This window comes from Coregonus lavaretus, assembly GCF_964263955.1.
Source record: "Coregonus lavaretus genome assembly, chromosome: 19".
Lineage (NCBI taxonomy): Eukaryota > Metazoa > Chordata > Actinopteri > Salmoniformes > Salmonidae > Coregonus > Coregonus lavaretus.
This window is the reverse complement of record NC_140006.1, coordinates 14314876-14333362: the sequence shown is the minus strand read 5'-3', so window position 1 is coordinate 14333362 and position 18487 is coordinate 14314876. Positions and strand designations below refer to the sequence as shown.

General features: G+C 43.7%; 1 protein-coding gene across 1 annotated transcript; it reads right to left on the bottom strand.

Annotated features, from left to right (window-relative positions):
- Positions 1-1069: 1069 nt before the first annotated feature.
- prmt5 (protein arginine methyltransferase 5) lies at positions 1070-14794 on the bottom strand. Its single transcript, XM_084183304.1, has 16 exons — positions 14637-14794; positions 11258-11376; positions 11010-11095; positions 10598-10732; positions 10362-10474; positions 10068-10117; positions 9803-9966; positions 9537-9698; positions 7132-7209; positions 5378-5436; positions 5141-5263; positions 4711-4886; positions 2631-2834; positions 2383-2493; positions 2217-2281; positions 1070-2107 (listed from the first exon to the last, which is right to left on the bottom strand). The coding sequence occupies exons 1-16, from the start codon at positions 14735-14737 to the stop codon at positions 1955-1957; spliced, it is 1899 nt and encodes a 632-aa protein (XP_084039430.1). The 5' UTR covers positions 14738-14794; the 3' UTR covers positions 1070-1954.
- Positions 14795-18487: the final 3693 nt, after the last annotated feature.

Here is an 18487-nt window from a genome sequence, read left to right as displayed (position 1 = left end):
TTGAAATTTAGAGTGGTAGAAAGTGGCTTTAGCAGCAGAAACGGAGGAAGAGAATGTAGAGAGGAGGGAGTGGAAAGATGACAGGTCCGCAGGGAGTCTAGTTTTCTTCCATTTCCGCTCGGCTGCCCGGAGCCCTGTTCTGTGAGCTCGCAATGAATCGTCAAGCCACGGAGCAGGAGGGGAGGACCGAGCCGGCCGGGAGGATAGGGGACATAGAGAGTCAAAAGATTCAGAGAGGCAGGAGAAGGAGGGTTGAGGAGGCAGAATCAGGAGATTGGAGGGAGAAGGATTTAGCAGTGTTTTGTCTATTTCTCTTGGACCTGATCCCTACATGACATGTGCAGTTTAGCTACCAACTAAAAAAATTAAAATAAGATGTTTTATTGTCATGCACCGGATAGGTGCAGTGAAATGTGTTGTTTTACAGGGTCAGCCATTTAGTACGGCGCACCTGGAGCAAATTAGGGTTAAGTGCCTTGCTCAAGGGCACATACAGATTTTTCACCCTGTCGACTTGGGTATTCGAACTAGCACATTTTTGGTTACTGGCGCAATGCTCTAACTGCTAGGCTACCTACCGCCCTTTTGATAGGTTTACCTCTAATGCACATTACATTCAATGCCAATATGGCATCCTGCCCTCTCCTATGGTGACACCTACTGGACACTACACAAAACAGTAGTACATTCCATTTTTTAAAACATTTTAGTCATTTAGCAGACGCTCTTATCCAGAGCGACTTAAAGAAGCAATTAGGGTTAAGTGCCTTGCTCAAGGGCACATCGACATATTTTTTATCTAGTCTCCTCGGGGATTCGAACCAGCGACCTTTCAATTACTGGCCCAACGCTCTTAACCACTAAGCTACCTGCCTGCCACAGTCTGTTGAGAAGACACTTTAGGATGAGGAATACATATAATTTATTTTATAGACATACATTTCTTTGTGTACAAGCATGCATTCAAGTTTTAGATTCCAAATAGCTTTTGATATTTGCTTGGCAATGGAATAGGGACCTTGTCACATGCTAAAGTAAGTAAATGCAAGAAGCACATACACAAACGGTGCAGAGAACAGCAAGTATCTAGTAGTTTTGCCTTTATTGATAACATGGTTCAGACAGAAACAGTAACAAAACAAAGAAAATGAACAACTGAAAAACATACAACCTGAAAAGCCCATCTCCTACACCCTGCTGTATCGGAGTTGTAACCAGTTAAGTGTTGAGTGACAATTTAGAGCCATCTCATCCGAGTTGTAGCTTGGAACGTGTGCTCAGCAGATCTAGATCAAATAAATACTTGTACTCTTTCAGATACTTGCGGTTCGCTTGATTTAGTTTGCTCAGAATGCCAGAGTTCACATTTTTTAACTATTCAATTGGGTCGTGCACGTTAAATCAAGCGCACCTAAAGTATTTGAACGAAAACAAGTACGTTTGACCCAGGTGTGGTAGTCAGTAAGGCCGAGGTCCTGTTGGTGAATGTGTCTGTGTGACTACGATGCCAGGTGACTGACAAACAATATAAAAACAAAAAACAGAGATTCTCTTCAGAGGGAGGATGGATGACGACCCACATAAACAGAAAAGGCTGACATCTTTAGAGTGGATCTCAGAGGGTATCTTGACTGCCTGCTATATAAGTAACTTCAACTCAGTAAACATTGTATGTGAATGATAGTCCATGTCTGAAACTGACTCCTACCTATCCTGTAAAATAACAGAGTCAAAATCGGTCCCATCTAAACCATTGATTGGATTCTCATTTGCAGATCTAAAGCTTCACTGTGACTCTGGTCTGTATGTTTCATGGTATGAGCAGGCTCATTATTACAGGCCAATTGGTAAAATGCTGGACATTTTATGAGCAAGACTACCTCCACTTCATTAGCAACTAAGTGCCTGTTTAATTGTTTGTGTATATGCGAGTATGAGAGTGTGTGCGAGGTCTTCACAGGCCGATGGTGTAGGATCGTCCTGCTGGGTTGTGGATAGCGGAGCATGAGGGCTCTGTCACGGCCCACTCATACCACACCTTCTTCCCATTGTTACACCTCCAGAACCTCACCACGACATCATCATCCCGCATCACAGGGATTGGTTGCTGGGGGGGGGGGGGGGAGAAAAGGGTCAATACACTACATTATATTGGGTAATAAAATGTGCTAAATGTAAAGTATACATTTTACATGACTGTATGACAGTCAACTTACTTTGAGAGGGAACAGGATGGGGAACCAGGAGAACATTCCGGGAGAGTGGGTCTCTGGCTTGATACCTTGACCAAACAAACACACACATTGATGTTAATGATATCCATCCCATCCATGATATCCATTTCATATTTCAAACATCACCATCCCCATTCTTGGTACTTACTGAGTGTGACATCTCCGTAGAGTGTGGTCTCGAAGTATCCAGCAAAGCCGTGCAGCACTGTGTTACATCCCACAGAGAATCTAAGGCACTGATACCTGTTGTTGTTCATATCTAAAGGAAAGGAAAGATAAGTGCATTTATTACATATCTTGTGTGATTGTTAGCTGTGTTTGCTAGGGTGTGTGTATTACCTATGGTGGGATGTGTAAGCACTAGCCATGTAAGGGTGTTTGATGCGTGTATGTTACCTGTGGTGGGGTGTACGAAGGTGAAGCAGGCCTTGGGCTCAGCCAGCTGGTGGAAGTTGTGGAGTCTGACGACGTAGGGGGTCTCGAAGTGGCATTCAGGGTCCTTGTCCCGCTCCCTGCACCCCCTAACCTCATTATACAGCTTGGAGGAGGAGAGGGGGGCCAGGAAAGAGGTGTAGGAACAGGGGATGCTAACCCCACCATCTGAGAGAGGAACAAAATAATTGGGACAAGTTTGGATGAGCGAGGGTAGAGGCAAAAAAGGGCATTGAATGACAATTAAAATGATATACAGTACCAGTAAAAAGTTTGGACACACCTACTCATTCAAGGGTTTTTCTTTATTTTTTACTATTTTCTACATTGTAGAATAATGGTGAAGATATAAAACTATGAAATAACACATATGGAATCATGTAGTAACCAAAATTGTGTTAAACAAATCAAAATATATTTTATATTTGAGATTCTTTAAAGAACCCTCCCTTTGCCTTGATGACAGCTTTGCACACTCTTGGCATTCTCTCAACCAGCTTCATGAGGTAGTCACCTGGAATGCATTTCAATTAACAGGTGTGCCTTGTTAATTTGTGGAATTTCTTTCCTTCTTAATGCGTTTGAGCCAATCAGTTGTGTTGTGACAAGGTGGGGGGGGGGGGGGGGGGTGCTTTACAGAAGATAGCCCTATTTGGTAAAAGACCAAGTCCATATTATGGCAAGAACAGCTCAAATAAGCAAAGAGAAACGATAGTCCTTCATTACTTTAAGACATGAAGGTCAGTCAATACGGAAAATGTCAAGAACATTGAACATTTCTTCAAGTGAAGTCGCAAAAACCATCAAGCACTATGATGTAACTGGCTCTCATGAGGACCGCCACAGGAAAGGAAGACCCAGAGTTACCTCTGCTGCAGAAGATGAGTTCATTAGAGTTACCAGCCTCAGAAATTGCAGCCCAAATAAATGCTTCACAGAGTTCAAGTAACAGACACATCTCAACATCAACTGTTCAGAGGAGACAGCGTGAATCAGGCCTTCATGGTCGAATTGCTGCAAAGAAACCACTACTAAAGGACACCAATAAGAAGAAGAGACCTGCTTGGGCCAAGAAACACGAGCAATGGACATTAGACTGGTGGAAATGTGTCCTTTGGTCTGGACTCCAAGTGTTATGGTGTGGGGGTGCTTTGCTGGTGACACTGTCTGTGATTTATTTAGAATTCAAGGCACACTTAACAAGCATGGCTACCACAGCATTCTGCAGCGATACGCCATCCCATCTGGTTTGGGCTTAGTGAGACTATCATTTGTTTTTCAACAGGACAATGACCCAACACACCTCCAGGCTGTTTAAGGGCTATTTTACCAAGAAGGAGAGTGATGGAGTGCTGCATCAGATGACCTGGCCTCCACAATTCCCCGACCTTAACCCAATTGAGATGGTTTGGGATGAGTCGGATCGCAGAGTGAAGGAAAAGCAGCCAACAAGTGCTCAGCATATGTGGGAACTTTCCAAGACTGTTGGAAAAGCATTCCAGGTGAAGCTGGTTGAGAGAATGCCAAGAGTTTGCAAAGCTGTCATCAAGGCAACGGGTGGCTACTTTGAAGAATCTCAAATATATTTTGATTTGTTTAACACTCTTTTGGTTACTACATGATTCCATGTGTTATTTCATAGTTTTGATGTCTTCACTATTATTCTACGATATAGAAAATAGTAAAAATAAAGAAAAACCACGGAATGAGTAGGTGTGTCCAAACTTTGACTGGTACTGTATATCGTCACTGTCGGGTGAAAACCTCTCATCTCAAAAACAGAAACTTTTCAGTAAATGGAGAAAAAAAAAACAGTCACATTTTTCCATTAACGAACATACAATTATGACATTTCAGAAGCTATTTTTTAATTATTGTTCTTGGTCCTAGTAATGAAATGTTCAGAGTACATTGAGGGGAGTTACTGCTTCCGAGGTTTTCATCTGACAGCGACGATATGGCCCTTTCACAGCTTTAGTAAGTACAGTGTGACATTTCAATATCAACGAGGTACACTGCAGAGGTGCAATGAGTTTACCCCTACCTTTGAGAAAGTGCTGTGCTCCATCTAGACACTCTGGGGACAGTTCGTTGTCCCCGAAGGACCCGAGTAGCTCGCTGACGATGATGTCCGCCTTCTCAGGTGCTGCCCACTCCCTCATGTCACATGACACCACGGTCACCTGATCGCCCCACTCCTCAAATTTCCAGTTCTGAAGCCTGGGAGAGAATGGCAGGATCAGTCTCACAGACAGACAGAGGGTGGAGCTCAATGGAGATTAACGTTGCCAACCCTCCCATTATTGTCTTGTAATTTACCTGCCAGAAACTATTAAACCTAACCGGGGAGAATACTTGTAATACCTGAATTAAATGATTATATTAATGAAACTATGTTGAAGGAGTTCTATAATCTCCTGGAATGAGGTTGGTGAAAGTTAGAAACCCCATTAGAGATCAGAGTTTTCACTCACGTGACGACAGCGTTGGGGTTCTTTTCCACAGCGTAGATACGGAGCTTCCGGTCAGCCTGCTTGGCAGCACGCAGGGAGGCATTGACCAGAGGACCTCTCCCAGCCCCCAGCACCATCAAAACTCTAAGGTTACAGAGAATACATACTGTTACACACCAGATACAGAGGGGGAAGGTAATTGTCAGGAGAATAGATACTAACAGAGATGACAGACCGGTAGGTATTGGAGCTACTCACTGTGTATTGGTCTCCTTCTGCTCCTCCGGGACTCTGTCGAGCAGACACTTGTACACAGCCTGCAGAAAGATCAGGAGACCCCAATCAGTACTTAATTATACACTGCTCAAAAAAATAAAGGGAACACTTAAACAACACAATGTAACTCCAAGTCAATCACACTTCTGTGAAATCAAACTGTCCACTTAGGAAGCAACACTGATTGACAATAAATTGCACATGCTGTTGTGCAAATGGAATAGACAACAGGTGTAAATTATAGGCAATTAGCAAGACACCCCCAATAAAGAAGTGGTTCTGCAGGTAGTGACCACAGACCACTTCTCAGTTCCTATGCTTCCTGGCTGATGTTTTGGTCACTTTTGAATGCTGGCGGTGCTTTCACTCTAGTGGTAGCATGAGACGGAGTCTACAACCCACACAAGTGGCTCAGGTAGTGCAGCTCATCCAGGATGGCACATCAATGCGAGCTGTGGCAAGAAGGTTTGCTGTGTCTGTCAGCATAGTGTCCAGAGCATGGAGGCGCTACCAGGAGACAGGCCAGTACATCAGGAGATGTGGAGGAGGCCGTAGGAGGGCAACAACCCAGCAGCAGGACTGCTACCTCCGCCTTTGTGCAAGGAGGAGCAGGAGGAGCACTGCCAGAGCCCTGCAAAATGACCTCCAGCAGGCCACAAATGTGCATGTGTCTGCTCAAACGGTCAGAAACAGACTCCATGAGGGTGGTATGAGGGCCCGACGTCCACAGGTGGGGGTTGTGCTTACAGCCCAACACCGTGCAGGACGTTTGGCATTTGCCAGAGAACACCAAGATTGGCAAATTCGCCACTGGCGCCCTGTGCTCTTCACAGATGAAAGCAGGTTCACACTGAGCACGTGACAGACGTGACAGAGTCTGGAGATGCCGTGGAGAACGTTCTGCTGCTTGCAACATCCTCCAGCATGACCGGTTTGGCGGTGGGTCAGTCATGGTGTGGGGTGGCATTTCTTTGGGGGGCCGCACAGCCCTCCATGTGCTCGCCAGAGGTAGCCTGACTGCCATTAGGTACGGAGATGAGATCCTCAGACCCCTTGTGAGACCATATGCTGGTGCGGTTGGCCCTGGGTTCCTCCTAATGCAAGACCTCATGTGGCTGGAGTGTGTCAGCAGTTCCTGCAAGAGGAAGGCATTGATGCTATGGACTGGCCCGCCCGTTCCCCAGACCTAAATCCAATTGAGCACATCTGGGACATCATGTCTCGCTCCATCCACCAACGCCATGTTGCACCACAGACTGTCCAGGAGTTGGAGGATGCTTTAGTCCAGGTCTGGGAGGAGATCCCTCAGGAGACCATCCGCCACCTCATCAGGAGCATGCCCAGACGTTGTAGGGAGGTCATACAGGCACGTGGAGGCCACACACACACACTACTGAGCCTCATTTTGACTTGTTTTAAGGACATTACATCAAAGTTGGATCTGCCTGTAGTGTGGTTTTCCACTTTAATTTTGAGGGTGACTCCAAGTCCAGACCTCCATGGGTTGATACATTTGATTTCCATTGATAATTTTTGTGTGATTTTGTTGTCAGCACATTCAACTATGTAAAGAAAAAAGTATTTAATAAGATTATTTCATTCATTCAGATCTAGGATGTGTTATTTTAGTGTTCCCTTAATTTTTTTGAGCAGTGTATTACCCTACCAGCCACAGCACCAATGCTAGTTGTTACATGTATTATAATGGGAGTACATGTGTGTCAAAGGCAACTTACCTGCTGGTACTGGGAGTATTTGATGGGATCCTTCTCAAACACTTCATATGTCTGAGACTCCAGATTGTCCATGAGGGGCTAATGGGAAGAGAAGAGAACAATTAGAGACAAAGAATCCAATGCATACACACAAACAATATAATATGGCTGGGAATTGCCAGGGACCTCACGATACGATATTATCACGATACTTAGGTGCCGATATGATATGTATTGCGATTCGATACTGCAATTTTATTGTGATTTGATGTTACAAACATATCGCTCTCTATATGTCTGCTGCAGAGATGAGAGAGCATGAGAAAATGAGTTTTGATCAGTCATGGAAATTAAAGTGCTGAAAACATGTTGGCTCACTATTTAAAAAGACTGAGAACAAGCTATAGGATGAAAAATACCTAAGTTTTGGCGCAGGTACAGCCGACTAGCGCTAGCTAACGCTACCTAGCTACAAATAATTAAATTGACTTTTTATTTTGACAAATCGATACTTGGGAGTCAAAGTATCAATATAATATCGTCCAACTATCGATTCCCAGCCCATCACTACAATATACAGCTCTGGAAAAAATTAAGAGACCACTGCAAAATTATCAGTTTCTCTGGTTTTACTATTTATTGTTATGTGTTTGGGTAAAAAAAACTTTTTTGTTTCATTCTATAGACTACTGACAACATTTCTCCCAAATTCCAAATAAAAATATTGTAATTTAGAGCATTTATTTGCAGAAAATGACAACTGGTCAAAATATAGTCCCGTGTAGCTCAGTTGGTAGAGCATGGCGTTTGCAACGCCAGGGTTGTGGGTTCGATTCCCACGGGGGGCCAGTATGAAAAAGAAAAATGTATGCACTCACTAACTGTAAGTCGCTCTGGATAAGAGCGTCTGCTAAATGACTAAAATGTAAATAACAAAAAAGATGCAGTGTTGTCAGACCTCGAATAATGCAAAGAAAATAAGTTAATGTTCATTTCTAAAAACAACACAATACTAATGTTTTAACTTAGGAAGAGTTCAGAAATCAATATTTGGTGGAATAACCCTGATTTTCAATCACAGCTTTCATGCGTCTTGGCATGCTCTCCACCAGTCTTTCACATTGATGTTGGGTGACTTTATGCCACTCCTGGCGCAATAATTCAAGCAGCGCGGCTTTGTTTGATGGCTTGTGACCATCCATCTTCCTCTTGATTACATTCCAGAAGTTTTCAATGGGGTTCAGGTCTGGAGATTGGGCTGGCCATGACAGGGTCTTGATCTGGTGGTCCTCCATCCACACCTTGATTGACCTGGCTGTGTGGCATGGCGCATTGTCCTGCTGGAAAAACCAATCCTCAGAGTTGGGGAACAATGTCAGAGCAAAAGGAAGCAAGTTTCTTCCAGGACAACCTTGTACGTGGCTCGATTCATGCATCCTTCACAAAGACAAATCTGCCCGATTCCAGCCTTGCTGAAGCACCCCCAGATCATCACCGATCCTCCACCAAATTTCACAGTGGGTGCGAGACGCTGTGGCTTGTAGGCCTCTCCAGGTCTCCGTCTAACCATTAGACGACCAGGTGTTGGGCAAAGCTGAAAATTGGACTCATCAGAGAAGATTACCTTACTCCAGTCCTCTACGGTCCAATCCTTATGCTATTTTGCAAACCTCAGCCTGGCTCTTCTTTGCTTCTCATTGATGAAGGGCTTTTTTTCTAGCTTTGCACCACTTCAGCCCTGCCCCTAGGAGCCTGTTTCGAACCATCCTCGCTGTGCACTTCACCCCAGCTGCCGTTTGCCATTATTTTTGTAGGTCACTTGATGTCATCCTACAGTTGTTGAGTGACATTCGAATGAGTTGGCGGTCATCCCGGTCAGTAGAGTCGTTTTCGCCCTCTGCAGCTTTGTTGTCCCCAATGTCTGCTGCTTGACCTTGTTCTTATGAACCGCCGTCTTTAAAATGTTAAGGATGGAAGCAACCTGACGCTCACTGTATCCCTCTGCCAGTAAAGCCAGAATTGAACCCTTCTTTTCCTCACTCAAAACTTCCCTTTTCAACTCTTTTGGCATGGTCAATAGTTATTTTTTTATTAATATTACTTTTGAGGTACTATTAGCACTGTTTTTACCATCCAGCTGGTCCCATTGCAAGAGGATAGTGATGACCACAGCAGTGGTTTTTATACTTTTCCTCATTAAATAAGATTTGGTTCAGGTGAACACCTAATCAGTGCCTAATTCAGTAGAATGAGGTGTGCCTGTGCTGGAATTCAACAGACACTGGAATGGAATGGCTGTCATAACATGTAGAGATGCTGATTTAAGAAAAATCTGCAGTGGTCTCTTAATTTTTTCCACAGCTGTAGGTATGACTATTCGCAAACCTCAGTAACACACACACACACACACACACACACACACACACCTGGAGAGGAGACTGTAGGTAATCCTCGTAACCCTTGGCAAACAGTTCATAGGCATTGGGGACAGGGCGGTTCTGGTTGAGGTATTCAAGGTACTGCAGGTAGGAGCGGAAGTCCTTCTCACTGTGACGACTGGTGCCAGTGAAGATGAACTGGGCTTCAAGCTGGGAGAAGAGAAAATAATTTGTAAAATACACATTCAATGACAGAGTGAAGAAAAATAGTTTTATTTGCTATAACAATTGCCATAGCCTAGAATTTACAGTACCTTGAAGAGACGGAAGATGATTTTCTGGTGGGCTTTTGACAGGACTGGGAACCCTTTCTTATTGGTCAGAAAGATGCTGGTGGGAAGAACAGCTGCTTTGATAGGCTCCCCAAGCCACTTGTCAATCACAGCATCGGAGGGCATGTTTTCTCCAACCTCAATGGCTTCAGCGAAAGGAAGGGAAGACAAATCAGGAACAATTGTGACCAAAACAATTCCTTATCAGTTTGTCAACACTACCCCAACCATGTTTCCCTGCCCTTACCTAAACAGATTCTCTTGTTGTAGTCACAAAGAGTTCTGAATGAATGCCACCTGAAAAAGGAAAAACCGAAGGTAGCTTAGTGGTTAAGAGCGTTGTGCCAGTAACCGAAAGGTCGCTGGTTCTAATCCCCGAGCCAACTAGGTGAAAAATCTGTCGATGTGCCCTTGAGCAAGGCACTTAACCCTAATTGCTCCTGTAAGTCGCTCTGGATAAGAGCGTCTGCTAAATGACTAAAATGTAAATGTAAAAAAAACTAGCAAAATCTGCAGGCCCTGGGCACAACACAATACTTACCAGGCCCAGGTCTTCTCGTCATCACTGCCATCATCTGTGCGTTTCGTAGGCTCGTTCTCGATGATGTCATCCCGCATGTTGTCAGTGGAAATCAGGGGGACGCGGATCCAAAACTGATATGAAACGTAGTTTAAAGTTAACCGATTTACCTTAATATGGCTTGTATTGTGACTGGCTAAGAATTAGTTATAATTCTTATATGCTATAGATAGAGAATTCTTGTGTGCTGTAGTTACCATGCAGGAGTGGTGTCCCGTCTGGATGTGGTTGAGCAGCACGCGGGCCAGGTTGGCACAGTGAGGGCCCTTCAGAGGGACCATGAAGGCTGGCAGACCCAGATATGCTGAGAAGTTCAGCTCCTGGACAAGGGCCTGAGACAGGACAGAGGGATGGAAGGACAGAGCAACAATTCAACTTGTGGCGAAAAATTTTAAAACGTTCTGCTTGAGCGTTTCTTAGTTCACGAACAAGGCCAGGGGAGTATTTACTCAAACAAACAGAACAAAATGGGGAGGGATCTCCCAGAATTTTTCCAATAGAAACAGTCATTCTCATTGCAAAAAGTTATTTTGTGAAATGTTTTGGAACTGTTTGCTACGGTGGAAGTTAATGAACACACCCCAAGTCTGATCATGATGTCCAACTCACCGCTTCTGAATTCCTGCGTTCTGTCTCCACCTCTGAGTCGGTCTCGATCCATGGAGAAAGCTTTCCAACAACCAGAGTGTTCCAGTCTGGGTAAGGAGGAATTGAAATTCTTAATTAAATATACATACTGTAGAGCCATTAGATGGCCCTGTAAGTAGATGCTCCTTTGCTCAGTGGAACTGGGCATGTGCATGAACCGTCTACCATTGAGGCCACTAGGCCAGTATGAATACAGGTAGCCTCCTCACCTCTCCCACAGAGCAGAAGGTCAGAGCGTGTATGTGCTCCTGATCGGACTTTGGCGGGGTCCAACTCAAACTCCCTCCTGAACCTCGGGTGGAAGAGGGGCATGCACAGGAAGTCAAACCTGAAAGAGAAAGTCACAAGTGGGACACAGTTTGATCTAACATTAGTTTAGTTTATTAGGATCCCCATTAGCTACTGCATATGCAGCAGCTACTTTTCCTGGGGTCCACATAAAACGTACAAATACATGAAAAAGTACAGAACAGGCATAGACAAGAACATCAAAAGATATTACAATAAATTCAATAAAAATAAAACTTATGATGAAAAGACACGGAGACAACAAAAATTATATTTACACTATTCATATATACAGTACTGTTAAAGTAAAGAGGCACTGTGATACAATATGTTGTTTTAAAGCTAAACTTGTTTTTTTGCCTGAGTAACCTCTGGTGGCAGAGCATTCCATGATGACATGGCTCTATACATACAGTTGAAGTCGGAAACTTACACACACCCAGGTTGGAGTCATTAAAACTCGTTTTTCAACCACTATAGTTTTGGCAAGTCGGTTAGGACATCTACTTTGTGCATGACACAACCAGTATGAAAATGTATGCACTCACTAACTGTAAGTCGTCCTGGATAAGAGCGTCTGCTAAATGACTAAAATGTAAAAATGTAAGTAATTTTTCCAACAATTGTTTACAGACAGATTATTTCACTTATAATTCACTGTATCACAATTCCAGTGGGTCAGAAGTTTACATACACTAAGTTGACTGTGCCTTTAAACAGCTTGGGAAATTCCAGAAAATGATGTCAAGGCTATAGAAGCTTCTGATAGGCTAATTGACATAATTTGAGTCAATTGGTGGTGTACCTATGGATGTATTTCAAGGCCTACCTTCAAACTCAGTGCCTCTTTGCTTGACATCATGGGAAAATCTAAAGAAATCAGCCAAGACCTCAGAAAAAAAATGGTAGACATCCACAAGTCTGGTTCATCCTTGGGAGCAATTTCCAAACGCCTGAAGGTACCACGTTCATCTGTACAAACAATAGTACGCAAGTATAAACACCATGGGACCACGCAGCCATCATACCACTCAGGAAGGAGACGTGTTCTGTCTCCTAGAGATGAACGTGCTTTGGTGCGAAAAGTGCAAATCAATCCCAGAACAACAGCAAAGGACCTTGTGAAGATGCTGGAGGAAACAGGTACAAAAGTATCTATATCCATAGTAAAACAAGTCCTATATCGACATAACCTGAAAGGCCGCTCAGCAAGGAGGAAGCCACTGCTCCAAAACTGCCATAAAAAAGCCAGACTACGGTTTGCAACTGCACATGGGGACGAAGATCGTACTTTTTGGAGAAATGTCCTCTGGTCTGATTAAACAAAAATAGAACTGTTTGGCCATAATGACCATCATTATGTTTGGAGGAAAAAGGGGAACGCTTGCAAGCCGAAGAACACCATCCCAACCGTGAAGCACAGGGGTGGCAGAATCATGCTGTGGGGGTGCTTTGCTGCAGGAGGGACTGGTGCACTTCACAAAATAGATGGCATCATGAGGAAGGAAAATTATGTGGATATATTGAAGCAACATTTCAAGACATCAGTCAGGAAGTTAAAGCTTGGTCGCAAATGGGTCTTCCAAATGGACAATGACCCTAAGCATACTTCCAAAGTTGTGACAAAATGGCTTAAGGACAACAAAGTCAAGGTATTAGAGTGGTTATCAGAAAGCCCTGACCTCAATCCTATAGAAAATGTGTGGGCAGAACTGAGAAAGCTTGTGCGAGCAAGGAAACCTACCAACCAGCTCTGTCAGGAGGATTGGGCCAAAATTCACCCAACTTATTGTGGGAAGGTTGTGGAAGGCTTCCTAAAACGTTTGACCCAAGTTAAACAATTTAAAGGCAATGTTACCAAATACTAATTGAGTGTATGTAAACTTCTGACCCACTGGGAATGTGATGAAAGAAATAAAAGCTGAAATAAATCACTCTCTACTATTATTCTGACATTTCACATTCTTAAAATAAAGTGGTGATCCTAACTGACCTAAGACAGGGAATTTTTACTAGGATTTAATGTCAGGAATTGTGAAAAACTGAGTTTAATGTATTTGGCTAAAGTGTATGTAAACTTCCGACTTCAACTGTAACTGAACAAAGTATTACATTGGGTTTTGGTACAGTGAAGAAACCCATAGCGGCGTGTCTGCTGGGGTATGTATGTCTGTTTGAAGTGTATGCAAATAGATTATACAAGTTAAGCATTTATTTTCAACACACAAATGTTTCTTAAAAATACTAGAAGAGAAGTAGGGCGGCAGGTAGCTTAGTGGGTAAGAGCGTTGTGTCAGTAACCGAAAGGTCGCTGGTTCTAATCCCCAAGCTGACTAGGTGAAAAATATGTCGATGTGCCCTTAAGCAAGGCACTTAACCCTAATTGCTCCTGTAAGTCGCTCTTTAACCCTAATTGCTCCTGTAAGTCGCTCTGGATAAGAGCATCTGCTAAATGACAACAAAAAAAAGTCAATTTCCCCTCAACCATGAACTACTATCATGCATGTTGTTGATGTTAGTTATTTGTGTGCAGTTAAGGGCAAGGTGTGCTGCTTTGTTTTGAGCCTTTACAATATCTTTCTTTGCTGCACCTGACCATTACTGGACAGTAATCAAGATGAGACAAAATCAGAGCCTGAACAACTAGCACAGCTGATCTGTGTCCAAAAATATTTTTATAAACATACATACCTCGCCCCATCTTCACAACAACTTTGTCAATATGACTTGACCATGATAACCGGCCATTGAGATACAACTTGTTTGACGCTCTTGCACAAAGTTGACTGTAGCTAGTGTTGATGATCACAAGTTTTCTGAACATTGCTGAAGCTACAAAAATGTTAGGTTATTTAGTTGGATAATAAATTCAAGTAACGTCATGGCTCCACAGTCAAATGTATTCTCATCAAATCATATTGAGGTCGTGGTAAGGAGGAGCATTTAATTGTCAGCCATTGTGATGGTGCACGTGCTAATTCACCATCACCGGCAAATTCACCTAGCTAACCAGCTAGCGAGTTACTACTAGCAAAATAGGTAAAATACATAGCCAGTGACATTTTAGTCATTTAGCAGACGCTCTTATCCAGAGCGACTTACAGTTAGTGAGTGCATACATTTTCATATTGGCCCCCCGTGGGAAACTAACCCACAACCCTGGCGTTGCAAGCGCCATGCTCTACCAACTGAGCTACAGGCTACATCACATGCAGAAATGAAGCCGAAGGGTATATAGCCTTGTCGGCTCCTGTATTTACCTCCACCCAAATAACTGCTGGAGCGAAACAGTTTACTTACCCAAGTTTAGCCACTGCCGCAAGTGTGTCAGCAACCTCGGGCACACAATTCAAATCTCTCCCGCAGGACACCCTGCCTCCTGTGCTGTGGGACGCCATCATTAGCCGAGTGAATGGGAAAGAGGAGAGTTGCAGTTTAGTAAAAGGGAAACTGACGCCATTTTGGCTCTGGTCAAGTATTTGCTATCATTGGAGCTGAGACTCAAAATGACTTCCACTAGAATGCAGTTTCGAGAACTGTCGCGATACTTGCACGTCCAGTGAGATTATGGTAGTTTGAGGCCGTTGTTGGAAAATCATTTGGGATCATCTTGATCACCTATGCTGCGTTCAAACAACTGTGAGCTCGGAAATCTCCGAATTCATTGCGTTCAAGACAACGGAACACGGAAAAAAACGACCTCCGACTGGGAAAAATCGTTTTGAATGGTCATCCAACTCGGAATTCCAATTCGGTAACTCAGGCCTCTTTCTAGAGCTCAGACCAATGACTGTATATATGAGTTCCCATGACATGTTCAAAACAACTGGGAACACGGAAAAATACAAGGTCAAATCATGACGTCAGTGAAAGAGTTCTCGAGTTGGAATTCCGAGTTGGATGATCGTTCAAATCGATTTTTCCAGGTCGGAGTTGTTCCCAGTTGTTTTGAACGCACTGAAGATGGAAGTCTGAGATTTCCAAGTTCCCAGTTGTTTTGAACGTGGCACCAGTTGTCTTGAAAGCACCAATAGAGATGGTTGGCTGACAATGTCACGAAAACGATGGCAGGCTTCAATGGGGCAAAAGGCAGTGGCCGTGTTCGAGAGGATCAAAACTGCAATGTGTCATGGGTAAATTGTGACTGACTGACTGATCTACAAATAATAATGAGTCCTTATTTATGATGCAAGGTGATTTGTAGATCAGTCAGTCTGCAGTCGTTTTGATGCTCTCAAACACGGCCGGTGTGTTGTTGTGATTCTGGATGGCAATGTAGCTAGCAACAATGACAATAATTAGTTGATGTTGCTCTACGTGGTCCAACACGTTCATAAAAGCGTACTGAACAGAAGACCAACGGCACGCTCTGATAATCAAAGCAACTAGATCACATGCATTTGACTGACTGGTCATAATAGCTCACAGTGTAGAACACCTAGCTCCTCATAATTGTTGCAGATTGTGGCAAGGGTTTGAATCCCACATTCGTTTTTTTCCCCCTTTAAAATGTAGAATTACATTTATTGTGTTAGTGTGTTGAATGGATAAATGGCGCTGGAGGGAATAGCAGCCGTTTTACGGGCTCCTAACCATTTGTGACTGAAAAGAGCTTCTGGACATCAGTAAAGCAATCACTAACCTTGATTTGGATGAGGATTTGTACTTCAATGAGTCGGAGGCGGAAGATATACTGCTCATCCCGGACAAGGCCCAAATCCCTGACACTCGGAAAAGGAAGAGGCGGCATTATAGAGGCCGGCGTGCGGGATACCTGATGAGACTACGTCAGCGAGTGGATAAAACGCCTTTACCCTCCGTTCTATTGGCGAACGTGCAATCACTGGAGAATAAACTGGACGAACTCCGTTCGAGACAATCCTATCAACGTGATCTGAAGATATCTTATGTTTCTCCAATTCGTGGCTGAACAAGGACATGGAAAATATTTTTCTATACATCGGCAAGACAGAACGGCAGTGTCGGGTAAGTTCAGGGTTGGTGGTGTGTGTCTCTTTGCTAACAACAGCTGGTGCTCGATCTCTAATATTAAGGAAGTCTCAAGGTTCTGCTCGCCTGAGTTAGAATTCCTCCCGATAAGATGCAGACCATACTATTTACCAAGAGATATTTTCATATATATTTTTTGTAGCTGTCTATTTACCACCACAAACTGATGCTGGCACTAAGAACGTACTCAACGAGCTGTATAGGGCCTTAAGGAAACAAGATAATGCTCACCCAGAGGTGGCGCTCCTAGTGGCCGGTGATTTTAATGCATGAAAACTGAAATCCGTTTTACTTCATTTCTACCTGCATGTCACCTGTGCAACTACAAGCGAAAAAACTCTAGATCACCTTTACTCCACACACAGAGACACATACAAAGCCCTCCATTTTGGCAAATCTGACCATAATTCTATCCTCCTGATTCCTGCTTACAAGCAAGAACTTAAACAGGAGGTAACAGTGACGCGCTCAATACGAAAGTGGTCAGATGAAGCGGATGCTAAGCCACAGAACTGTTTCGCTAGGACAGACTGGGATATGTCCAATGACATTGAGGAGTTCACCACATCAGTCACCAGCTTCGTTAATAAGTGCATCGACGACGTTATCCCCACAGTGACCAACCAGAAGCCATAGATTACAGGCAACATCCGCACTGAGCTAAAGGCTAGAGCTGCCGCTTTCAAGGAGCAGGACACTAATCCGGACGCTTAGAAGAAATCCCGCTACATCCTCCAGCGAAACCATCAAACAGGCAAAGCGTCAGTACAGGACCTAGATCGAATCCTACTACACCGGCTCTGACGCTCGTCGGTGTGGTTGGGCTTTTAAACTATCACGGATTACAAAGGGAAACCCAGCTGTGAGCTGCCCAGTAACACGAGTCTACCAGACGAGCTAAATGCTTTCTGTGCTCGCGTCGAGGCAAGTAACACTGAACCATGCATGAGAGCACCAGCTGTTCTGGACGACTGTGTGAACATGCTCTCCGTAGCCGATGTGTGTAAGACTTAGAAACAGCTTAACATTCACAAGGCCGCAGGGCCAGTGGGGAAAAAAGTACCCAATTGTCATACTTGAGTAAAAGTAAAGATACCTTAAGAGAAAATGACTTAAATAAAAGTGAAAGTCACCAAGTAAATTACAACTTGAGTAAAAGTCTAAATGTATTTGGTTTTAAATATACTTAAGTATCAAAAGTAAATGTAATTGCTAAAATAAAAGTAAAAGTATAAATAATTTCAAATTCCTTATAGTAGAAACCAGACGGCACTATTTTCTTGTTTTATTAATTTACAGATAGTCAGGGACACATTCAAACACTCAGACACAATTTACAAATGAAGCATGTGTGTTTAGTGAGCCAAGATCAGAGGCAGTAGGGATGACCAGGGATGTTCTCTTGATAAGTGCATGAATTGGACCATTTTCCTGTCCTGCTAAGTATAAAAAAATGTACGAGTACATTTTGGTGTCAGGGAAAATGTATAGAGTAAAAAGTACATAATTTTAATTAGGAATGTAGTGAAGTAAAAGTAAAAGTAGTTAAAAATGCTGTTCATTGACTACAGCTCAGCGTTCAACACCATAGTGCCCTCCAAGCTCATCACTAAGCTAAGGACCCTGGGATTAAACACCTTCCTCTGCAACTGGATCCTGGACTTCCTGACGGGCCACCGCCAGGTGGTAAGGGTAGGCAACAACACATCCGCCACGCTGACCCTTAACATGGGGCCCCCTCAGGGGGGCATGCTTAGTCCCCTCCTGTACTCCTTGTTCACCCAAGACTGCGTGGCAGCACATCTCCAACACCATCATTAAGTTTGCTGATGACACAACGGTGGTAGGACTGATTACCGACGACAATGAGACACCCTACAGGGAGGAGGTCAGAGACCTGGCAGTGTGGTGCTAGGACAACAACCTCTCCCTCAACGTAAGAAAGACAAAGGACCTGACCGTGGACTACAGGAAACGGAGGGCTGAGCACGCCCCCATTCACATCATCGGGGCTGTAGTGGAGTGGATCGAGAGCTTCAAGTTCCTCAGTGTCCACATCACTAAGAACCTATCATGGTCCAAACACACCAACACAGTCGAAGAGCGCACGACAACACCTCTTCCCCCTATATATATATATT